At 30.8% G+C, this 27,118-nt stretch overlaps 1 protein-coding gene across 1 annotated transcript; it reads left to right on the plus strand.

Moving 5' to 3' along the window:
• The first annotated feature begins 2,886 nt into the window (after positions 1-2,886).
• Positions 2,887-14,110, plus strand: LOC111988947 (probable inactive purple acid phosphatase 27). Its single transcript, XM_065769951.1, has 13 exons — positions 2,887-3,365; positions 3,485-3,572; positions 8,463-8,729; positions 8,903-9,024; positions 9,234-9,335; positions 9,851-9,983; positions 10,399-10,586; positions 11,147-11,333; positions 11,440-11,507; positions 11,872-11,962; positions 12,043-12,234; positions 12,354-12,434; positions 13,889-14,110. Exons 1-13 carry the CDS (start codon positions 3,019-3,021, stop codon positions 14,030-14,032), a joined length of 2,010 nt encoding a protein of 669 aa, XP_065626023.1. The 5' UTR covers positions 2,887-3,018; the 3' UTR covers positions 14,033-14,110.
• The last annotated feature ends 13,008 nt before the right edge of the window (positions 14,111-27,118 follow it).

The following is a 27,118-nucleotide window of genomic DNA, read 5'->3' on the forward strand; positions in this document are numbered from 1 at the left end:
CCTTTTTTTAAATCCAAAAACCACTCATTTGAAATCTCTCAGGCCGTTTGGTTAGAGTATTTTAGTATTATTGTTTAAGTGTTGTAAAAATATGTATGAATTAAAAAATATTGTAAAAATACGTGTAAGTTAATCAATAATGCTCTTTTTTAAAATTCAAAAACCACTCATTTGAAATCTCTCATGCTTGTTTGGTTAGAGATTTTTGTTATTGTTTAAATGTTGTGGAAATAAATATATGTTAAAAAATGTTGTGAAAACACTTACTTCATTGTTTAAATACTAAAAATTATTGTTTAAACAACTGTACCAAACACCCCCAACACGTTTAATACATAAACTTTAGTATCCATCAGTGTATTTATACATTTATAATAATCACCTCCAGTCCTTCGCATCGATGAAAAAAAAAATACAAAATACTAGTAAATAGTACTATCTGCTGGCATTAAAATACTAATTTTCCATGTTTTACAGTACTATTGCTTTTCTCTTAAAACGACATGTCAATTTTTTCCAGCATGCACCAGTTCCTAGGTTTTGTCCTTGGAATATTCTTCCAGCAACAAGCATATCCTAGCGTGTGAAAATTTTTATGTAGCCGATTTTCCCGGTTCTTTTATGACAGAGAGAGAGAGAGAGAGAGAGAGAGAGGCAGCATCTTTTATGAAAGCCTGTCAATTGTCTTAACAAAGTTTTGAATGAGTTGTGTTTACATTGAAGGTTGGACTTTGTAGCTCGTATGGTTGCTTAATTTTGATACCCGAACCATCTTCCATTGAGTAGATCCCAATAAGGCATACAGCACATAAAGGTATATTCTGTTTTGAGTGAATACAACAAATAATTATACTCTACTCAAATTCGAATTTTTTGACAAGAAGAAAATACAGTAGTATTATATGGTGGCACTTCAATTGACCCGATCCGTTTTTAGACGGTATAAATAATAAAATGACTCATTTTGACTTAAATTCGACCCGACTCATTAGCAAAGTTCAAACTTATTTTGGAGAAAATTAAGAGGAGTTTTACGTTCATAATATTTTCACAATAAATTATATGTGTTAAATTGTTATTCATTCTAATTTGAATCCGTAACTTAAATTACTTTTTTACTTATCCATAACAATCAGTAACAACCTGCCATTTAAGATTTGTTGTAAAAGTATTGTGAAAATGTTGTAAATATAGTATTTCTAAAAATTAACTGCAACATATATGTGAATTTAGCATTTTTCAGCAAAAATATAATAATAAAAAAATTACTTGCAGATAGATATTAGCATTTAGGGTATAAAATAAAACCTTTTTGACATTCTGAATGCTAAAGCTCTAAGTAGTGCAATTTCCATACATTTGCTGGCTTCTCAATGCTATAAACTATATGCTTTAACTTGACGACACCTACCTAGATAACCACCAACTTAAATTAAAGGATCATTCTTTAAGAGGTTTAAAAGTTGTGTTTAGAACTAAAACTATTCAATTTAGTCACGAAATGTAAACGAAAAAAAGGAATATTAATTATGGTCTTATAATATATATTGATAGTAAGACCTAGAACCACAAGGAAGCATATGCCATTGGACAATAAGATCACAAGACTTTTTAAATGGATGCATTTTAGTATCCAAAATCTTGCTTTTATCACAATTATTGTTCTAATTAAAAAATGTTGTGTCAAGAGTTTAGTTATTTTAATTACTTTGGTTAAAATTCATAATCAAATCATCATTTGAATCTATAACTTAAATTATTTTTTTACCTACACATAACAACTAATAACAACCTGCCATTTAAGATTTGTTATGAAAATATTGTGAAAATATTGTTAACATAGCATTTCTTGAAAATTAACTACGACATGTATGTGAAATTAGCATTTTTCAGCAAAAATATAATAATAAAAAAAAATACTTGCAGATAAATATTAGCATTTAGGGTATAAAATATAACTTTTATGACATTCCAGATGTTAATGCTCTAACTAGTGCAATTTCCGTACATTTGCTGGCTTCTCAATGCTATAAACTATATGCTTTAACTTGACGACACCTACCTAGATAGCCACCAACTTAAATTCAAGGACCATTCTTTAAGAGGTTTAAAAGTTGTGTTTGGAAAAAAAAAAAAAAACTATTCAATTTAGCCACGAAATGTAAACGAAAAAAAGGAATATTAATTATGGTCTTATAATATATATTGATAGTAAGACCTAGAACCACAAGGAAGCATATGCCATTGGACAATAAGATCACAAGACTTTTTCAATGGATTTTAGCATTTTAGTATCCAAAATCTTGCTTTTATCACAATTAATGTTCTAATTAAAAAATTTTGTGTCAAGAGTTTAGTTATTTTAATTACTTTGGTTAAAATTCATAATCAAATCATCATTTGAAATTTCAAAAGGAACTTTTGGATGTTTGATCTTTTAATTCTTAAAATAAATTTTTTTTTTTCAAGATACTATAATGATCACTAACATACAGAATTTTAACTAAATCAGCGTAGAAAAGAAAATTTCACCAAAATTTTGAAAAAAATTTCCTTTTCATTAGTCATGGTGGACTCAAGTGAATTGAAGATAAGAGGGTGTGAAAAATACGATACATTTGTTTTGTGTAGGAGTAGAACTCAAATAAAATGTGAAACACTCAAACACACAAAAGTCAATAAACTAAGTAAGGCCAAAAAATATGGCAAAGACAAGAGTAATCAATAGAACTGTCAATCTTATGTACGCAACTCTAACCCCACATTTAAAACTTTTTTTTTTTGATAGAACACATTTAAAACATTTGGCCAAACATACAAACTCCTATCTTCCACATATATAGGACCCTTACCCACATATTCTTGTACTACCTTAATATCCTCTCACAAAGTTTTCTTATATTCTTTACCAACAAAATCTCTAAAAAAACTCAAAATAACAACATACTCGAATAGACTAGAGAATCAAAAGCCTTGTTTTCTGCTTCAGAAATTCTCTAACCTAGCTACCTAGTGTATATGCACTTTCCTCTTATGGAAACTTCAAGCTCTTCTTGGGTTTTCAAATTTTTCTTTGCCTGTTTACTCATTTTCTTTCTTTCTTCTTCTCCTTGCTTTTCATGGAGGTTGCATCCTTCGATTATCAACTCTACCATTGAACACCAAAATCACACATTTATATCGGAATTCCGGGTAGTAACTAGAAGACTCTTAAACGAGTGTCCTGATCCAAACCCTTATCTCCAAATAGAAGTTACTCCAAATTCCAACCTTGCCGACGAAGAGTATGTCACGGTTACAATTAGCGGAGTTTTGGTTCCTGATGAGCATGATTGGGTTGCCATGATTTCACCTTCTAATTCAGAGTAAGATTAACATATAAGAACCCATTTTCTAACTTTATATATACTTTCTTTGTGTTGTAATTATCTCAACTAAAGGTTGGTGTTCACTTTTTTTTTTTTTTTTTTCAATGAAAATGCAGTATCTCAAAATGTCCATTGAATGAAGTTCTATATATAGAGACCGGAGATCTGACTAAACTTCCATTACTGTGCCATTATCCTATCAAGGTAAGAAAAATATTAGAATGAATAGAGAGACCTCAAATAGTTTTGCTAACATATGTCTTACAATTAAAACCTCAAATAGTTTGCTGGTTGTAATTTTGTAATTATTTAAAATATTTTACCTCTTGGTTTGCATTTCCCACCTGGAAGACCAACTTCTTCCATTTTTTTTTTTTTTTTTCGTGAAAATAAGTATATATAGATTTTCGTAGTAAAATATAACAACATTAGTGATATATGGTTCCTTTTTTATTTTTTTTCCCAAATAAAAGGAGGCATTGTTTGGTTTCATAAGTTTGTTACTAACTTAATTACATGTCATTGTTTTAGCTATTTCTCATGGAACCGGAAAATTTTTCTTTTCCATGTAATCATTTTTCATTTATATTTGGAATGAATATATTCTTTGCTTTTTATTTTTCCACATGATAATTGATAGATGAACGGCCTCTAACCTCCCAAACAGAGATGGAGCCAGGATTTGTAGTTAGGGTGGGCGGCTTTGCTACTAGTTGTATATGGTGGCTTAGCCATTGAGTTTTTTTTTTTTTTTTTTTTCCTCCTGACTTTGATGCGTGTTATTGGGTAAGGCCAATTATTTTGTTTGAAATATTTAAAAGGTCGTGCTATTTGTTTTAGGTAAAATTGGCTTATTAGACTTAATTTTTTTTTTAAAATTTCATTATTGGTAATTTTTGTTGTTGGGCTAATTTTTTTGAGCTTGTATATTTTGTTTTAAATTTTAAATTTATAGATTTTTATGGTCTTTAAAAAGAACAAAATGCTAGAGCTATAATTTTTTATTTTATTTTACAAATTAGTGATGTGGTGAGTGATTATTGATAAGTAAAAAAGTGGTGAGCCTAAATGCGAACCAATAAGAATTTGTTATCTCAAGAGTTTGCAAAAATTTTGTAGAAAATTTTGTAGCTATAATATCACTCTTAAAAAAATTAATGATATTATTAAGGAGGCAAAGTGTAATTTTATAGAATAAAATTACCAAAATTAATACCTAGTATATATTCAAATATTTTTTTAAAAAAAAATAGGTGGGGCAATCCAAAGGCTACCTCCGTCCCTGCTCCCAAATATCACCAATATAAAAGTTTGATCCAAGTTTTCCTACATTGACAACAATAAGAGTCATCACTTTTTTATTGTTTTGTTTTTTGTGATAGTTACAATATGTTGTTAACATCGCAGTTTGAATCCTTCTCCCCTTAGATTCCTAAGTATTTTGTGCACGAGGATATATCAATTAAACTACAAGTTTTTAGACATCAAGAACCATCACTTAACCACATACTTTGGTGCTAATTTTTTCCCTGGTCAATGCTCTATCCTAATTAATTTTAATATTGAATAGAACTTTACTTTAAAATTTGATTCAATGAATCCGTATATGTATACATGTATACGTCTATCATTATTTTTAAGGTTAATTTATTTATGTATTAGAGCTAGCGTCATGATAATCATATATGTGTGTTTAACTCAATTCTTTACACCAATCCAAGAAAAAAAAATCAATTTTTAGACCTACTTAGTTACTCTTCTTCGAATTGTTTCACAACCCTTTGAATGATGTTACTTGTTAACTTGTTATTTACTAATTTATAAAAACTGCATGCAATAATGTGCTCTCACTATCATATATTCCTCTCTTTGTTGTTGTTGTTGTTGTTTTTTTTTTTTTTTTTTTTAAATATCTGTCAGCTAACCCATTTGCATAGGAATATAATCCCTTCCTGTAACCTATTTCAAAAGAGAGAACATTTTTTCATCAAAAAAAAAAAAAAAAAAAAAAAGAGAACATTTTGAAGCGTAGTCTATCTTTTACCATCGCTAACTAAAAAAAAAAAAAGGGAAAAATTATACATTATTTTGGAAATACAATAACGACATATAATATTATAACTTATCATATTAGGAGGACCACATTCAATTTACATTTTTATTTTGGAAGACCATTATAATATTTCACTAGAAATTACCTTGTTCTTGCAATTTGAAAATCTAACTCTGGGAAATTTTAAAAACTTATTTTTTCTGATGGAAAATTTTTAAAACTTTGAAGCCTACGGTCCCCCACCATGTGGTATATATATGTGGTCCCTGCCTGTTGTGCCTACACGATCATATCACTTAAGAGAGGCAAACCAATCAGCTTCATAGTCAAAGGGAAAATAATCTTTTTTACATATGTTTAAGTATGAGATTTGAGGTCCGTTTACTTTAATTTAAAATGTTCTAACTTATCTATAATTACATCTGTAACGTAATTATCAGTCATCAATAGAAGCCAAAAACGTTCACGCAATATGGAAAATGGCTGGTAATGCAGTGGCCTCAAATGGTCTAATGCCTAATTATTTGTGAAAAAAAAAAAAAAAAAAAAAAAAAAAACAGAAAAAAATTATTTGTAAGGAATTATTCCATCATTCCAATGGTTTATTCCTTGTTGGTAATGATGGCATTTCTAGTCATATTCTTTTCTTCCAATTTTTACATGAAAAAGCAAATCATAATAGCTAGGCTACACTTGCAAAATAGGAAACCCTCCACTTGAAACAAGGAAATCTTAAACCTTTTTCAATAGGAATCATACTGCAGGCATAGAGATGATAGAAGATGGATTCATGGGGCAAAGTTTGTACCTTTCTCTTATTAAGTTTGAAATTTCTCTTTTATAATTAATGGACCTTTTATTGAAGCATACGTGCCTCAATTGTCTACTCCATTGTAAAAAAAAAAAAAAAAAAAAAAAAAAAAAAAAAAAAAAAAAAAAAAAAAAAAACTGGCTATCATCATTGAGTATTAATATAATGTTGCTGAGATTAAAGTGATAGTCTAACAGTAATGGTATTTTCTATGTTGCCCCATTATATAGTCCGAAATTCACCTATCCTTCTCCACTATTTACCTATTTCAAAAAGTCAATGTTGCCATACTTAAGCTATTATTTGCCTGCCTCAATTTGTATACAATTTTTCATTAAAGAAGAAGGTAGGCGCCTAATTTATTTATTTTTATACAAGATAAAATTTCTACTTTAGTCTAATCTAAATATATATGTGTGTGAAACTCTTTTATGGAGACTTGAACCTCAACCCTTGCCCCCCACACTCCACAAGCACTTATACTTGTGGAGTGACCACCGCACTAAAGGTGCACGGTGGTGCGCCTAACTTATAATTTGTACCCTAACTATACAAATTTTTATTAAACCTGAAGGTAGGCGGCTAACTTATAATAAATGAGGTTTTATCCAATTATGACTTTTAAGGTTTAACGGTTCTTTTATATATAGGGCCAAAAGATAAATCTCTACACTACTTGTTGGGTTATTGACTCATCCCAATAAGAAATCATAACAAGTGAAAAAATGTGTTGACTTTTTCCTTGCAATATAAAAATAAAAATAATAATTATCAAATTGGTTGGCACCTTCATCTAAGGTTTAAATTTCCTCTCTCCTGTTGTAATATCGAATTATCAAAAAATAAATTGATAAAATATTTAAAATTTAAGTATTTTTTACATTAAAATTATACATGAAATATGAGTTTACAAAGAAAATGGTAAATTGGGGTTGGAAGGATTTGAACCATGAATGTCTATTTTTGAAAACACTAAAATGCACTAATAAGTTAAGCTGCAAGACTCTTAACAAAAACAAGAACCTTTGATCCAATAATAATTACTAAGTGGTGCCACATTAATGAAGATTTGCATTATGTTAGGTGTACCTTGATATGTCCCAATTTATATAAAATCATGATCAAGTTATGTCACTTATTAACTTTTATTTTATTAATTAATATTTAAAAAAAATATTTTATTCATATTAAAAAAATCATGTTCAGGTAACCCTATCAATTAGGTGTAACATTAATAATGATGTGCAAGTTAAGAATAACAAAAACTTGTAATCTAGTTGTAGGATTTTCAAAAAATAAAATAAAATTATTTAAGTTTTTTTTTTTTTAGAATCAAATAAATTATTTTAGTGGTGTAATATTATTGAATAATTATATCAAATAATATTTTTCCTTAACCCATAAAATTTCAAAGAATTATGTCATATATAAAAAAAAATAAAAATTAAGTGGTAATTATTTCTTGTAGAAAGGAGAAAAAATTAAGAACTCTCGGCCATTATAATTTCAACCACGGGCCTGTTAGCAAATTAGAAGGAAGGAAAAAAGAAAAGTATGCATTTAGGTAAGCTCTTTGGAACATGTCAATAAGCTAGAGCCAAAATTACAAAAATGAAAGTGGTTATTTTCCTTTGAACTCAAATGCCAATGATCCATTGGTTCAGTTGTCACCTTCTCCAATGATGATGTTCAGGGTTTCAATCCTCACCCCATATTATGACAATGGTGGTCATATAATTAATGGTATTTGTTTTTCATTTCAAAATGTAGGTAATTGGTTGACACCATTATGAATGCTGATTTATGGGGGTATCATGAATCATCATTTGTTAAAATTCCTTGAAAAAAGAAGGTTCTTTCATTTACAATTTCAAATTCTTCTACATGGGACAATTACATATTAGCAGCTTTTTCCCTGGTCAAAGAAAATAAATAACACCTATAGCTAGCACACTTCTAAGTGAAACTAGGAGTCAATATTTCGTTTGCAAACTTAAAAATAAAATAGAAGAGAATGCTAAGATTATTTTTATGTTTGTAATTTCAGGCACAGTACCTGGGCGTTGATCAAGACTATCTCAAATGCACAAAGAAAGAATGCAAGGAATATGACAAATAACACCTATAGCTAGCACACTTCTAAGTGAAACTAGGAGTCAATATTTCGTTTGCAAACTTAAAAATAAAATAGAAGAGAATGCTAAGATTATTTTTATGTTTGTAATTTCAGGCACAGTACCTGGGCGTTGATCAAGACTATCTCAAATGCACAAAGAAAGAATGCAAGGAATATGACAATGGCAAATGTGTGTTAAACACTTGCAGTGGCTCATTGAAGTTTCATGTCATTAATATTAGAACAGAAATTGAATTTGTGTTCTTCGCTGGTGGATTCGATACACCTTGCATTTTGACAAGGTCAAACCCTGTGAAGTTTGCTAATCCAAAACAACCATTATATGGACATCTCTCAAGCATAGATTCAACTGGAACATCAGTAAGCAACAAATATTTTGCTATGACACTTGTTTATTTTCAGTTACATAGAGCAGACCAAAACAAGTTTATTGTAGTCCATACATCTATGTCTCCAAAAGAAGTAAATAAATTTATATAATAAAAAAATTTGCATGCTTAGAAACTAATTGGAACATTGTTATGGTGGTGCAGATGAGATTAACATGGGTTAGCGGCGATAAGGAGCCTCAGCAAGTACAATATGAGAATAGAAAACAGACATCAGAAGTTACTACATATACACAAGATGATATGTGTAGTGAGTCACTAATCCCATTTCCATTCAATACATATATAATCAATTATTTATGGTAACAATGTGCTTCTCTCTTGCCCAAATTATTAAGTGAAGGATTTTTTGGTACCCTTTGCATCTTGAATTTATTGAAAACAAATAGTTGTTCACATGCTTCTTCTATAATGGCTATCAATCTTCTACTTAGAATTTCTTGGTGACTGTGAAATGGATAGGTTTTCTTGTAACAAGTCCAGCCAAGGACTTTGGGTGGCATGACCCAGGGTTCATTCATTCCACAGTGATGACAGGACTTCAGCCTTCAAGCATCTACTCCTACAAATATGGAAGGTATAGCAATAATAGCATTTAATTTTGTTGGTTGTTGTTTCAGACCTTTTTTCAAGTGAAATATTCCCCTCCCAAAATGATACACAAATTAGTTTAAAGCACAAAAGACATACATGCACTTTTTGCAAAACATTGAGGGAACAAAAGAGATATATACTTCATTTTACAGCTATTGAAGACCATACTCATGGACAAATTTTAATCCATACAACTCACCCAACACTGAACTCAAGTTAACTAAATTTAACTCTTTTTAAAAACTAACTAGGCTTATACTATATTGTGTGAACAGTGTCAATAATGAGATGCATGTTTTTACAGCACATATTGCTGTTGAAAATTATGTATCATGGTATTAAAAATGAAAAAAATTAAGTTAAAAATAACACAAAAAGTTTGCACCAATATAAAAGTTTGATCAATGTGTTCAAATTATGATTCCATGAATCAAGAATGGTATTGGTGGGAATTATATATGGTTCCTGATAACTTTTTTTTTTTTTGTTCATACTAAGTGATTCTGTTGGTTGGAGCAATCAATTCCAATTCCTGACTCCACCTGCAGGAGGATCAAATGAACTTAAATTTCTTGTATATGGTGATATGGGAAAGGCTCCTCATGATGCTTCTATTGAACACTACATTCAGGTATGCATATTATTAAGAATGATCTATTGGTACATCAAAAAGCCAGAATTAAGAGATTATTTGGCAGCTCAATTTTCGCTATTTCCTTGTTTAGGGCATAAGAAATCTAATACTTGAAACTTGAAAGGACATCCACCTGCTTTCAAAAAATCCCACCTCTTTATAGTGAAATTCATTTATCTTTCTAACTATGAGTTTCTCATACATCAATCATAGTTACTTGTTACTTCAATATTGATAAATACAAGTAGCAAGTACAAGAATATCAATTAAAACTCTTAAATTCATAGTATTTCAATTTGCACCTACTACAGGCAGGTGCAATTGAACTAAATTGAAGAAATATATACAAAATGTTTCCACTAAAATGAACCAAAAATGTCATAAATTTTAACTAATTTTATGATACATATAGCCAGGAGCCCTCTCAGTGGTTCAAGCTCTGACTGATGAAGTAGACTCTGGAAATGTTGAATCCATCTTCCATATTGGAGACATTAGTTATGCCACGGGATTCTTAGTAGAATGGGATTTTTTCCTTCAACTTATAAGCCCGGTTGCTTCCCAAGTTTCTTACATGACTGCTATTGGAAACCATGAGAGGTATTTTTTCTTTTTGATTCTCTTCAAATTATTTGCTGTACGTTGTTGATGCAAATACTTGCATACATGAACAAGGTCTTGTTAAAACTATTGGAACATTTTGAAAAATTCACCATCTCTTACAATGCTCAAAAACTTTAGCACATATATATGTTCTTCATCTCTTTATGATGCTCAAAAAATTCTGGAGAAATAACATTTTCCTGACATGTATTTTATTAGTCAACCAAATTAATTGTTGAACAGTTTATGCCAGTTATTTCAAAATTAAGTGGCAAACTTTTTCATTCCATATTATCTGGTTAGCACTTGGGTTGAAAATTAAGACTGGCTTCAAGTAGTGTCTAAATTTCAAATTGGTTGCCAGTTTTAGGCATGCATGATTACAAAACCTGTGTAAATCCACATATGGGAATTAGTTGCTACAAATTATGCACGAATTTGTTTTCCAAGAATTATGTACCATTTGCACGTGGCTAACCTTGACTAATCTATTAAGGATCTATAGTCGATCCCAACATTTTGGGACTAAATATTGGTTGTTGTTGTTGTTGTTGCAGGGATTATCAAGAGTCAGGGTCAGTATACATTACTCCTGATTCAGGAGGAGAATGTGGAGTTCCTTATGAGACTTATTTTCCAATGCCAACTGCAGCAAAGGATAAGCCATGGTATTCAATAGAGCAAGCAAGTGTTCACTTCACAATAATTTCAACCGAGCATAACTGGTCGGAAAATTCTGAGCAGGTTAGATGGAACAAGTACTTCTATTCACTTCGTATTTAACTGGGATTTAATTACTTAATGTTTGTTTATCTCTTACTTGTGCCACTGGCATAATGTACTATCACAGTATGAATGGATGAAAAGGGACATGGCTACTGTTGATAGATCAAAAACTCCTTGGTTAATTTTTATGGGGTATGTAGACATCAATTATTTTTCTTTTTGTTTTATGAAATGTTTCCTTAATAGGCCACTACTCTATGTGCATAGCTTATTTGTCAATGGATTTTGAGTAAAATATTTATTTCTTATATCTAAAAGTGTACGTAATGTCATGTCATTTTATATGGCATGGTACTAAAGACAACTTTAAACTTGAAATATTTATTTGAACCATGAAATGAAAAGGATTTTGTTCCTTGTCAGTGTGCTCGTCTCATTTCACAAATTCCTCCATATATGTGAACTATCATTAAAGTGCAACCGAAAACAAAGTTGTCTAATTTCAATTGCAAACTGAATTTTCTGCTAGAAATAAGTATAAAATTTGCTGATGCAGGCACAGACCCATGTATACTTCAACAGACGGAGTCTTTAGTGTGGATAAGAATTTTGTAAAAGATGTAGAACCATTGCTACTTGACAACAAGGTAAGCTCCCTTGCCTTCTTGAATTCTTATTAAGCCGTTTTTGGTTTCACTAATCTGATAGTGTTAGGACTATAAATTAGGTTGATTTGGCTTTCTTCGGCCATGTTCATAATTACGAGAGAACTTGTGCTGTTTATCAAGAAGAATGCAAGGCCATACCTACAATAGATGAAAATGGCATCAGCACATATGATAACAACAATTACAGTGCTCCAGTGCATGCAGTTATGGGTATGGCTGGCTTCACCTTGGACAAGTTCAAAACTGATGATGTAAGTAGATCTCTCTCTCTTTCCCAATTATCTATGTATGAAATATATATATATGTATGCCTTTGTATGTAGTAGCAAGGAGGGCTTTTAAATTAAATGTTCTTTGGTTTCTTGGACAGGTGGACAGTTGGAGTTTACGCAGGATTTCTAACTTTGGTTATGTAAGAGGGCATGCAACAAAGGAAGAGATACATTTTGAGGTTAGTTTGCTCAAGTTTAATATTCAAACTCAGACTAGATGTATATATTGAGGTTAATTCAAAAAGGAAATCAGATATTTTTGTCTCCACACTTAGGAGTTCTTTTTTTTTTTTTTTTTTTTTCTTGTTCTTCCCTATCTACACTTGGTTTTTTCTTCAAAGAATTTTTCAAGTATAATCAACTCAAACATAATGTTATGTAATTTGAAATGCTCTATTGTGAAATAATCTGATTAAGTAAGATTAAAGAAGAGAAAAGAGATGAATCAACAAGGTGGTTTGGCAACTTGCCTACATCCGCATAAGTGAGCGGCTAATAATCTACTATATGAGAAATTAAATGGAGTTACAACAAGTGTTTATATAATAGAACCCTACCTAATGCAAATTCCAAAATTACCCCTGTTATTCATCTTGACAAACAGACTCTAATTAGATGCTCAAGGCCTTATGGATTTCACTCCATTCCAATCACTCTACTCTACTCTCAATACGCCCATAAGGCCCACAACTCTGGCCCAATATCAAATTTGAGCCTACTACAACATGCACTCGTAGAAAATTAAGAAAAGTTAGATTATTATGTACTTTCATTTATTAGTTTGGTATGAGAGACTCTGAGACTAATCAAGGCATTGATGATGAATCTGGTCAAATTTGCACAACATTCATTCCAAAAGTATTAGAATGATAATCCTTCCCTGCTGCAAGGGCTGCAACATATATATAAAGGTTTTCCATAAGAAATATTATTTGAAAGATAGACAGATACAAATTCATTCATTGCAAAAGTACTATAATGACATCCTAAGCCAAGGTCTGTGGCCTACGTACTATATAAAAGCAAATCATCAATGGGGTATCTTTAAATATTCTTATATGGACTTTTGGATTTAAGTTCTATTCAAGTTAGAACTTAGAACTTAGAAAGCGATGTACCTTCCTATCTATATTGGTGAAATGTACATTTTTGCACATAACCCCCTAATAGTCTACTGGCTTGAATAATTAGGTTTAATTGACAAGCTAGCTAAAGCACCATCCTATTGAATTTAAGATGTGCCTTTGCCAAGAGCATTGTAACTTAATTGGCATTTTTTGGTGTTTTCAATAGAATCATTCAGAGTTCAAATTCTTCCTTCCTCAACTATCGATGTATCAACAAAAAAAACAAATTGCTTTTACAAGCATTGTTTTCTATTTAATGTGAATCAACACAATTTTGACATGTTTTAATAGTAAGAGTTTCCAATCCATTTATGAACCCTATATATAACAACTTACGAACTGTAGAATGGTGGTACACAACACAAACATATATTATGTTCCTTTGTTTGCTGATGACACATACATTATGCTTCTTTGTTTGCTGATGACACATACTTTATGCTTCTTTGTATGTCTATTTGAACATGTCTAAAAGTTGTCTAACCCACTTTCATTGGATTTTTCAGTTTGTAAATGCAAACACAAGGCAAATTGAGGACAGCTTCCGCATAATTAAAAGGCAAAGTTCTGAATTTGTAGATGTCTCACAAATAATGAATCGCTTTGCCGGGATGCCAATGGATGAGCCCAACACACAGAGTCACAAATAGTACCTCTTCTTTCTATCTATAGGATGATCTTCAAAGAATCTCTCATACGAATTCTTTAGGATTTTGTTAAAGAGAGACTAAGGGCACAAATTAATGTGTATTTGATTTAAAAAATAAAAAATAAAGTCAAATTGTATATACAAATATCAAAGAAAAAAACACACACACACACACTCACCTTAATTTTGTGCACCCAATAAACTATTAAAAGGTATAGTTGTTTTATAATTCATAATTTAATGTTAATTATATTTATTTATTTTTATAAATATAATTTCAATTTATGACGTAAACAAAAAAAAAAAAAAAATTGCTTTTACAAGCATTGTTTTCTATTTAATGTGAATCAACACAATTTTGACATGTTTTAATAGTAAGAGTTTCCAATCCATTTATGAACCCTATATATAACAACTTACGAACTGTAGAATGGTGGTACACAACACAAACATATATTATGTTCCTTTGTTTGCTGATGACACATACATTATGCTTCTTTGTTTGCTGATGACACATACTTTATGCTTCTTTGTATGTCTATTTGAACATGTCTAAAAGTTGTCTAACCCACTTTCATTGGATTTTTCAGTTTGTAAATGCAAACACAAGGCAAATTGAGGACAGCTTCCGCATAATTAAAAGGCAAAGTTCTGAATTTGTAGATGTCTCACAAATAATGAATCGCTTTGCCGGGATGCCAATGGATGAGCCCAACACACAGAGTCACAAATAGTACCTCTTCTTTCTATCTATAGGATGATCTTCAAAGAATCTCTCATACGAATTCTTTAGGATTTTGTTAAAGAGAGACTAAGGGCACAAATTAATGTGTATTTGATTTAAAAAAATAAAAATAAAGTCAAATTGTATATACAAATATCAAAGAAAAAAAAAACACACACACACACACTCACCTTAATTTTGTGCACCCAATAAACTATTAAAAGGTATAGTTGTTTTATAATTCATAATTTAATGTTAATTATTTTTATAAATATAATTTCAATTTATGACGTTCGTTTTATGATGATTACTCTTCATCATCAGGTTAAGACATTAATTGATTTTTAGTGTATTTTGGATTCAAACACAAGAGACTTTACAAGTTGAAAATTTTCAATTTGTACTTTTGGCTCCAAACTTGTTTGGAGCTATATTGTTCCAACCCATGATGTGGATTGAAGAAAACATCATGTGTAGTGTTTGTTTGTTTAGACCCCTTGAAAACAAATTAGTTTAACCTAATGAATTAGCCAAGTATTTACTTAGGTTAATTATGAGATCTAGGTTAAACACATGCAAACATATTACTTAGTGCGGAAAGGTAAAGAAGACAGTAAATGATAACCCAAGAAAACTAATGAAATCAACAATTTCAAAGTAAAAATATAGGGAGGATTTAACTTAACTATCCTCAAAGTAAACAAATTCACTATGATAAAATGAAGATTATAATAGATTTAAACTCTAAATCCAAAGTTACCTTATGTAGAACTTACTAATATGACCACATGCAGCTCTAACTTCATAGACACTTCCATCTTGGATTTGCTAAACACAAACTCCCCATTTATGGCTTTAAGATCCCATTCAAAGGTTTCAGATCACCATATATAGTAGATTTTTATGTAGCAACTTATTTCCACCAATTCTTGATTGCAGATCTCATTCTTGTAGAAGCTTGTAGAAATAAAAAGTTATAAATCCTCATAAATCTCACAGGAGTAATTCACAAGACTTCCAAAAGCTTATAAAACGTAAGTAGGGTTTTTTTTTTATACCTTGTAGTGTTGGACTGAAACCCTAAATGTTTTCGTGGGCTTAGGCTTGATTTAAAATCTACAGAGCATGATTTTCGATCGGTTAAACCTATCTTTCGATTAGTCAAACCTATCTTTTGATTGGTCGAGCTTGACAGAAATTGAACTCTTCTTTTGACAGCTTACATGTTTTTGAATTTTGATTTGAACCATCATGAGCAATGTCTAATACCTAATCTAGACATGTTTTGATCTTGGTAGGTCAACATACATAAATTTAGAAATCTAAACATTTAATCCTAAATATTTAGAACCTTACATGTAGTTTTAGTCACATTATTTTTTAAATGAGTCATGTGACTTGCTTAAATAATACATATGGATAGTCTTCTAAATCACCACATAATGGATAAGAAAAAATAACTTCAAACCAATTAAGAGCCAAGCTTTGTCCGATTTACATATACCATTGGTCCTTTGACAAATTGTGGTTTGCAAATACATCTCAACAAATTTGATTAATATTTTACTTTGATTAGAGTGTAAGAGACAATCAGGTTTTACACAAAATAGTCAAATCTGAGTTGGTTTAGAAGAAAACCATGACCATAGGAAAATTGAGTTTAGAGTGTAAGAGATTTGATATTCTATTTCAAGTAGAAGTCAATTGAAAATATAGACACAAAGCAAATTGAGGGTAGCTTGGTTAATAAATTCAACTCAATTTTAAAATTGGATTTTGGCAATGACTGGGTTGTAAAATTTTCCCAACAAATAGCAAAGTTATATGGAAAAGAAGATAGAGTAATTAATGGAGGAGGAGTAATAGTAAGGTGTGAAATTATGAGGGAGAAAAAGAATCGAAAAAGAGAGAATATTAATGGTTGAACAAAGTGCAACAATAATCTAAGACCGAAGTGGAAGGTAGGGTAAGAGTATATGGTAGGTTGTAGAATTATGGGGGAGAAGAAGAATAAAAGAATATGGAGATGAAAAGTTGTATAAAGTGCAACTATATAAATTGGAAAATTAAATTGCGAAAAATTTAAAATAACATAAATCGATATGCTAGTGACACAACAGATGTTGCCAGTGACATGGCGGAACAGAAACTTAACAAAATTAAATACAAAATATCTATTACGATATATTGTACAGACAATTGAATATTGAATATTTTTTTATTGTACTTTAGGACTTCAGTTAAGAAGACCCTAGGTTATTTGATAATTGCATTAACATATACCACTGGTTTTATATGACAAATGGATGTTTGGTTTGCAAATAGATTTCAACAAGTTTGATGGATATTTTACCTAGTTTAATGTGCAAGAGACAATCAGGTTCTACGTAACCAAAATTGTCAAATCTAAGTTGGTTTAGAAGAAAACCATAGGTAGCAAATTTGAGTTGATCAATCCGCAAGAGGATTACTGGAACTCTAGAACTAATTTAAGTATGCATGTGCTATCATAAACAAACTTGGACATGTTTAGTTAAACTCGAGAACAATTTTAGTAGATTTGAGAAAATAAAAGAAGAGTTTGATATCGATGTTGTTCAATAATGGCACACTCATAAATATAGAGAATTGATAAGTAAGCCATATGACAAAAAAAGTTTAATGATCAAAATTAGCAGAAAAACTATTCATTATTCTGGGAAAAATGCTATCTTCTCTTACTTCAATAGTAAATCCCACCCTGAATTTAGTTATTAGCCAGCCACCCTCCTAGTATTAGAACTTCAAAAAATCCAACAAGGCTAGATACGTACTCATGCATTTCTATATATATGAAACCATCAAATCTTCATTATTAATGTAAGCTTCCTATTCCTCCTTCCTTTCCTTCTCTAATGGAGTCCTTCACTATGGTTTCAAAATTTTCTTTTTCTTACTCCTTGTATCTCTTGCTTCTTCTTCTTCTTCTACAAATATCACGGATTGTCCCAACGTGAGCCCTTATCAAATAATTACAGTCACTCCCAGTTCCAACCATGGAGGTGAAGTGTACGTTAATGTAACGGTTAGCGGAATTTTGAATCCTTCAGAGTGTGATTGGGTTGGCATGATTGCAGCTTCTCATACTGTTAAGGTAATACAAATGATTGAATGCTATGTACGCATGTGATAGAGTTCCTTCTATTTAGTTATTTTCAAGTATGCATGTGCTATTATAAACAAACAATTCGCTTGAGCTTGATATCATTAATATTAATTCTTCACTTGGTTTGTGAGTCAAAGTTTATGGTTTGGTGGTATTATCTAGTCTCTCTAGCTCATAGGGAAAACTTGAAATCGATTCCCCCTCGCCTACTTGTTGTAAACAAAAAATAGGGAAGGGGGAAAGGGGGTAAGTAATATTACATTCCTCATTTAGATTAAAGCTCAGCTGAGGTTAAAAAGGCAACCACTTTTTTTTTTTTTTTTTTCCTTAGTCTTTTCTGAGGAATCAAATATATATGGGGTGGAGAATGGAGCTAAGATTCTTTTTGGGCAGGTCAGGTGGATGTTCGGGTTGGGTTCGAGTCTTGTGCTCAGGAATTTTCGGATTTTGGATTGGTCTCGGGTTTAATCCGACCTGCCTAATCCTGAAAATTTTTTTCCCCTCTCTTGAGTTTTTACACCTTTGACGGGTTTCCTCTTATTTCCTAATATAGCGTTCTCCACGAAAAAAAAAAAAAAAAAACCGATTTTTGAAAGTTTTTATTTCTGAATATAAATATAAAACAAATTCCTATTATAGATTTTCCACTTATTTCCTTTTCCAACTTAAAACCTTGACCAAATCTCAACCCAAACATCTTTTATAATTTCCATGTTTATTTCTAATTCAAATTTGAATTAAACCTTAAAAGGAATTCTCTTGGCATTAATGACTTATTTGAGTTAACATATCAGATTTTGGTGCATTAAACTTGAATTAGGAAACTTGCAATTCACTCACCAGTTAAAGCCAATTTGATTTCCTTACACATATGACTGAATTTAAAGGGATTAATTGGTTTCCCTAATTTACTAAACTTTAATTAAAAATACTTACTGTGTGCAATTAGACAAGTAATACACATAAAAATATAAAAGAATACGAATTATACCCTTAAAAAATAGTTTCTTCATGATTCAATTGTGAAGGTGTCTATTCACTAGTACTACTGGGTTAGCATTTTATCATCATTGTTTTTTAAGAGAGAAATAATAATGTGAAACAGTGATATATGATGTATCAATTTCATTTTTTAAATGTATATTTGGTATATCTAATGTTATATACTTATATTCCTAATATAGTGTTCTGAAAAAAAAAATTTATTTCTAATATAGATTTCCTTCTTAACTTATGACATTTATTCAATTTTTTGCCAACCATAACGATCTCTTGAAATTAAAGTTTCTGAATTACATCTTCCTCCATTAAACTTTTATTCAAAGAGAAAAGATTATTCAATCACTCATTAAAAACTTTCATAATATAAATGTCAAATTAAATTTGAAAATAAGAGCCTAATTTCAATGGAAAGATCTTATCTTTAATTACCTCATGTCTGCATTTTCCAAATTGATTTTTAGGATTCAAATATAAAATCCAAACATTGATGACCTGAGTCTATTTGGAAACACGTAATAAAAACTACCATTTTTGGTCATTTCACGTGTCAACATTTTAAAACTACCATTATTTGACAAGCAGTACACATAGAAATGAAAAAAGAGTGGGTTCCAATTAGTTTAGTTGGTAAAATCTCTAATAGTTGAATAAATGATTTGAGGTTCAATTTCTGCCTACACCAAAATCGATTGGTGTCTTGGTCTGATGATAAAAAACTATTATTAAAAGTGGACGTCATAGGTTGAAACTCTCTTTCTCTCTCTCTCTCTCTCTCTCTCTCTATATATATATATATATGAATTACACCCTTTAATTAAAATTGATTTTTATAAAACTAAAAGAAGGACTTGATCCAGGACCCGAAAACCCACCCGAGATCCGACCCAGCCCAACACTTGTAAATTCAGGTGAGCAGATTTCCGAGACACTATTATTGGGTCAGGTTTTGGGACAGGTCTAACCCCGACTCGTGCTCAATCCTAGCAGGTTTGATGCTATCCGGACCCCAATAGAATGGGTTTAGGTTTGAGCTTTAAAACCTAATAGACTTTATATGAATTGAATTATTGATATTGTTTAATTTATGTTTATGATTTAATTAGTGGTCTTACAGTGCTTCATTAATGTCTGAGTGTAACTACTAATAATGTTAGGTTAACTCTATCCAAGAACAAGAAAATTATATCACAAGCAACTTGGGACAGGTCCAGTTGCTTAGGTTTCTTAAATATATATAAGTGAAATGAGTTTTTGGATTGAATTTTGCTAGAGTCTATTTGAGTTTCGGAAGGTCCTCTCATCCTAAAGCCAATCATTGTTGTTTTAGTGAAATGTCCTTATTTTCAGAACTATAGAACAAATTAGGAGGTCTAAATATTCATGAAAAAAATAAAAATGTCTCAACCTATGCTTTGTCATACACTGGTTGATGGGTGAATGTAAGAAGAAGGTATAGTACATCAGGTTTATATATGGTGGTGAAATTCATTTTTTATAGACTTTTCAACTTTGTCATTTTCTCTTTAAGCCTCCATTGTCTTTAATTGATTTGTTAACGTTTTGGACCATAAATGTTAATTTTGATTTTCGATGATCTCCCATGTTAATATTGGTTTTTTTTTTTTTAATTTTTTTTTTAACACAAATTAAGTAAAGAGTAAATGTGTAGTGAATACCTGCAGTGGTACATTAGCATCTATGTATATCAAATATTAACATTATGTATATGTTTACATTAAAATTGCAGGCAATGTACATGAGTAACGATCCTGACTATCTTAGTTGCAACAAGCACGAATGCAAGAATGAATGTATAGTGAGGACTTGCAGTGGTACATTAACATTTCATGTTATTAACATCAGAACAGACATCGAATTTGTGTTGTATAGTGGGGGATTCAAGACGCCTTGCATTCTAGGTAGGGTAGGCCCCTTCAATTTTGCCAATCCAAAGAAACTTATGTACAACAGATCGTCATGGCCTTAATTTTTAGACTCTCAAGCGTGTTTGAAATTACTGCACAAGGCAAAAAGATACTAGTAGAAATCATTTAGGCTTCGAAAATTGCATTTTTGCCGTTTATAGTAATATTTGTTTCCTTAATAACTTTTTGCTCAAAAGTTAGAATAAAGTCTTGCTTGTTTTGGGACAACCCTTAAAGTCAGTAGTTTATGAGTCTGCATTAAACTCAATTTTGCCATTTTTGGTAAATTTTGGTATTTTGTCACCTAATCACATAATTAATGTGAATTAGCGTTTTAGACGTTTTTCTCAGTATTTATATGTTTTGTAGCCATCAGAGACAAGATAGACTATTATTAATAAAATTTCAAAGTTTTTCTTAAATTTCTCTCTGGTGGATTCCAGTTTATCTCCTTGTAAATTTAGGGAACCCCTCATGGATTCAAGATTTACTATCCAAAAATTAATAGTTTCGTTTCTGTCTATCAAAGAGAGCATCCATTGTGCTTTCTTTAGGCTTCCGCCACATCATAACCCTTATATGAACATCTCTCAAGTGTAGATTTAATAGGACGTTCGGTAAGCTAAATTAGCATTATTTGATATATGGATTAGGGAATCTACTTAAAACAAAATAATTAATTAACTAGATTAATAGTTATTATCTTGCAATGAGACTATATTCTTATTTACAAAAGTGAGTTCTAGAAATAATAACAGTTGCTTTAACTTAATTAACAAATTGCCAAATCCTAAGCTAAATGAATCATTATTCTAACTAGTTGCTAACCTAAGTGATGCACTAGATAGTTGAACAAAAGTTATATACATTCATTTTTATTGGTACAATCATTTGAAACCAATCAAATTAGATAATTCTAATTCTAAATAATTGTTGAAAATATGTATAAATAGATTAGTCAAATAGACAACATTCATCTAAAAGCCACAATGATATGGTTCAAGCATGTTCCAATAAAAAACATTTTCAAATAATTACAACATATCAATTTCTGGAAAGAAACCTCATCCTCAAGAAATAATGAGCTATCCACATCAAACATTATATTACTTTCTCTTTTTTAAATTATCCACATAAAAAACATAAAAATAAAAAATAAGCTGACTCCATACAACCTAGATCATTACCAATTATCACAATCAATGATATGACCAAAAATGAAGTTGGATAAATACTAACAAAATTATATAAATCACAACAATGAGCTATTATACATTTATAGGGTTTGAATACCACATGATTTAAAAAGAGGCTGAGCTTAAGAGTAAAATAGTGATCCTAGACCAATTAAATATTTTATTAAGCCAGTCTACCACTCTCTATGTCCTCAAATTACAAAAAAAAAAATGAAGCCCATTAAACACACTCAATTCAAATCCACTAATTCCAAAGAATTTCCAAATATTATTTTCTATACTACAAGCAACATGCAATGCCTTATCTACTTTTGACTTCCATCAAGTGTAACAATTTATATTTTGATAATAAACAAATCCAAGAGAATCAAATTTTACAAAAATATTTCATCTTGATAAATTTATTTTTATTTATTCATTTAGAAAAAAAAAATCTATACTATGGAAAAAACTAATCAATTTATACAATGCAAATGATTGGGCTCTCTTAATTGTTAGACAATATGCCTTACATTTAACTTGTGTAAAGATTCTAATCCCAAACAACATGTGTTTGTTTAATACATAAATTATAGACAACTTTTAGCCTATGAACAATATGTATGTTTGTAGTCTTGGCATATATTACAGAAAAATTTTAGCCTTTGAACACAACATCATCTAATGTTAGTTGGTATGAGAGAAGTCTTTTGCTTCAAGAATTCCATCGACAAAAAAATATTTCCCATAAAAAGCATAAGTCTAGAAATAATCAATTATATGTTGAAGAAACTGCAATTACTCATTTTTCTTATTCTATTGCAACTCTCGCATCCAAGAAATAGACATTGGACGAAATGATCTAGATGAATTTCATATTCCAATTTTCTTTGTCTCTTTGTTTTTCTCTTGTCAACTATCATTTAGCCAATCCTTGCAATTTGAGTTACTTCTCTAGTCACCTCTTTCTATTTTATCGTAGTTTAAATTAAAGAGTATAAAATATTTACAAAGGGAAAAAAAATTAAAGATTATATAATATTTACAAAGGGGAAAAAATCATATAATGAGCCAATGAGGTTTAGGCTTTAGCTCAAATGACCCTTCCTCTTCCTATAAAAGCAAGGTGATGTATAATTTTCCAATTAAAAAAAAATGCAAATGGAAATTAAATAAAGAACTTGAAAAATATTGATTCTTTTTTTTAGGAGAATTTTTTTTATTTATGTTAAATAGAGTTCAATACTATAGTGGTAGTTGGGGTTGTAATAACGGTGGATTGTGACCAATCCAAAAATTCCTATCAACCAAATGAACAAAAAATATAGGTAAAAAATGTGATGCTGCGCTTGCAACTCCATGTTATTCAACCAAGATAAAAACTCTAATTATCAATTCAATAATCAAAGCATGTGAAACATGTTATTATACTAATTCTAGGCATAAACATGTGAAAATTAGACTCAACAAAGACTTAAGTAGAGGATTTAGAACTAAGCAAAACAATCAAAATTGCAAGAACCCTAAATATGTATTTCTGGGCACGAGTATGCGTACGCAAACATGAGTATTCGTATGTGCACGCATATATACCCATAAACATAGTTTTAAAGCAAGCAACAAAATAACAATCAAACCAAACTTAACATGTTTCTAATATAAAACTAAACAATCCTAAACTAACAACAAAGATATCAAAGATAAACAAAACAAAATTTATTCCTAAACATGCATTGGATCTAACAACAAACAAGAGTAACACTTAACACATCAAAACATATTCATCAATATAACAAATCATATTAACTTTCCAATCAAAACATGATGAGACAAAACAAAATAAAATCAAACAAAATAAAACATATTTCTAAGCATGAATAACATATAAATTAACTAAGAACAACAAAAACACATATTTTAAAAGAACCAAATCAAGGAAAAGCCATGAAGAGAGACTCACCTTGCTATGGAATAAAACTTGATTGATATTTAACCGGCCCCTCAGTGCCTACATAACAAGATTCAATGAGATCAAGGTAAAAGAAGATTTCAATAGTTTATAGGTAATTACAACTCAAAAACAAGATTAGTTTTGAAAATGGTTTTGAGAAATCAAATTGGGAAAATAATTTCTGCCTTAGAACTAAGTAAAGAGAGGGTTTTAATTTATAAAAAAATATGCAAAGGTGCTATGTGTGTGTTTTAGAAAAGAAAATTAGAGTTTTAGAGAAGATGAAGGCTAAAAAATGTCTCTCTCTAGCTAGGGTTTTGATTGGAGGCATAAGATGAGTATTTATAAGTTAAAATTAGGGTTTTCAAACTTTTTAATGATCTTTGGACTTTCTTAAGGGTCCATGGGCTAGCCCACATCAAAACATTATGTTTTGGGCCTTTAAAATAAAGTTTTAAAACCCAGAAAATTGGACTACTCAGTTAGCTCAACTTCAAACAGTCATAACTCATTCAAATTAAGATCAAATTTGGCAAAATTTTTATTCAAATTGAGGCCCAGGCTATCTACTTTCCAATGAGACAAATCTTACTAAACAATTCTTTGTGGATCAAAAGTTATGGCCAAAATAGTGAGTAAAATCTTCCTACAATATCATTGTGTGAGAGTGGCTTTTTCTCAGCACAGTGGCCCAAAGATCCTAGGCCAAATAATTATTCTTGGTGGACTGGGCCTGGTTCATTGCAGCTAAAAGCCTGTTTGAGAACTAGGTGGTGCACAAAACAAGCTTCCTACAACACAAATAAACTAACAAACAAAAATAGATGTATTGAATGACAGTTTAACAGCAAAAAAATGCACAGCAAAATAAATATAGTACAAGAAAAAAGTTAAGGGTCCTCGAATTAGTGAGAGACATTTTCTTAATTTTTCCTTAGTTATGATTATAGTGCTCACTAAGACGTAATACAAGGTTCAACCAAGCTCAAAAATTGTAGACTTTGATAGCTATTCAAGCTTCCAAGACTTGCAAAGTTTGAAGTTTTTGAATCTGAGCATGTGCTGTAGTGGCTGTCTCTGGGATACCGGGAGCGGTTCCTCTGTTTTTTTTTTAGTTTTACAGAGCTCTTTCTATAGCTTTTATATCTTTCTTAGAAGCCCATAAAAAAAATAGCGATGAGTGTCTAAATAAAGAAAATAGTCTATCCCCATCTGAATCCTTCAGTATGGATTCCCCTCTCCTTTTATAGCGCAGCTCTAGGGTTCCAGGATACCAGTGATTTCCCTCTTTTGCCCCTCAGAGTTGGTGCTGTGCCAGTCTTGCTCAAGGGCTAGTCGTTTTCCCTTTTCTCATAACTTCTTGCTTTTGGTGCAATCGAGCGGAAAGCCCCTAGCTAGTTTTCTATTTCGAGGTCCCCTTCGTCCCTGATCTTTAGCTATTTGGCCTTTTCTTTCAGCTTTTGGTTGCACTCCATTCTTGTCATTTTCCCTAAATAGTTAGAATCTTCATTGCCGAGTTGAAAGCTCCCCCCAGTTACCCCCTTTTTTGGTTTTCTCATCGTTGGTTCATTGAGATACAACTCCTGCGTATGCTTTGTACTTTCTGATCCCACTATATGTTTGGAGTATGAGACCCGCATGCTCTTTGTCTTTTATCCCTCTTTTGAATCTGTTTCATTCTTACTTTGCGCATCCTAGGAATCCTGGGACCCTAGTGATTTCGGGATCCCGGCCTAGCTCTTCTTGTTGGACTCCATTTGGTTTATTAATCCTAGCTAGCTGGGCTTCTCTCTTGCATTTTTCCCTTTTTTTTTTTTTTTTTCAAGGTCTGCTCTTCCATGGTTTTTTTTTTTATCCCAATTCTTTGGGCCTCTCACCCTTTTCTTCATTTATGTGAGCCCAACCCCTCGTTTTCTTATCTTCTCTAGCTTCATTTTTTTTTATGAAATTAGTCCAACATGATATTTCTTTGAGCCTTGGGCTGTAGTCAACTTTTGAACCTCAACACATTGCTTGCCCAATTATTTGTTGGAAAATATAGTTTTGTATCTCACACAAAAACACGCAGCGAAAATAAATGGATCTACTTCATTCATGTGAGATAACTTGCAACATCTGAATTTTAGAAACAAAGAACAAGAAAGTGTACCCTAATGCAGTGAAATTCAAAACAAACGAATATTGAACTTGGGAAGACTTTCAATCTTTACTCTAATTCCACAATGTGTCCAAGATGTGTGATCTCTCAATTAGTTCTTATACGTACTTGTTCTTAAGAATAAGAGAGTAAGAGAGTGTCTTGAGAAATCTATATGTTTTTCTTTTTCTTTTTTTAATAATCATATGTATATATTTCTACACTTAGCAGTTTATTTATTTAATAATTCTTATTAAATAAATAACTGATTATCTAATTGGGTTAGCCTTTTGAGCCAACCCAATTGACCTTTAGTCCAAGACTTTATTATCTAAACTTTTAACCCCTTCATGAAAATATTCATAGTACTACAAATTCATAACGTGTAACTGTCACTTTGAAAATTATTACCTATTGATCCTTAAGTACCCGGTTTAATCCTTTAAGTTATTCATATATATTTTATGAAATTCAATTTCATAAAATATAAACTTTAGTAACTCTTTATTAAAGTGATTAGGCTTAACACTCTGAGTAACCAAATTCATTAAACTTTTCTTAAGGGGATATTTTATATCTCTATAAAGAGACTATGAATTCCATCTTGAGAATATGTATTCCTTCAATACTACATGTGGTTGCTGAACATATTGAGGTTTTGACCGTTTGTTTAGATCTCCTTCATGATATATTAAAACAACCTATATTTCATGATTGAGTTTACTAATCCCTTAGGATTGAGAGTTTATGTAAATGAAAGTCGCAAGATTTATTATTCATATAACAGTCATTAATAGAATATTAAACTCACAACGATCCAGTTCAATATTTCTTATACACTTAAAACATATTAACAAATCAATTAGAAATCTCCACTTCCATGATCAAGACAAATCATCTTAATTGTAACTTTCGCATATGAAATGCTCAATTTCATCACCGACTATGGACTAAGATTCTGAGTTTACAAAGAACTTGTGATTTATATTTTTTGTAACTAAATCACATACTATGTATCTCAAGGCCTA

The sequence above is a fragment of the Quercus suber genome, unplaced genomic scaffold (assembly GCF_002906115.3).
Source record: "Quercus suber isolate HL8 unplaced genomic scaffold, Cork oak 2.0 scaffold_28, whole genome shotgun sequence".
Lineage (NCBI taxonomy): Eukaryota > Viridiplantae > Streptophyta > Magnoliopsida > Fagales > Fagaceae > Quercus > Quercus suber.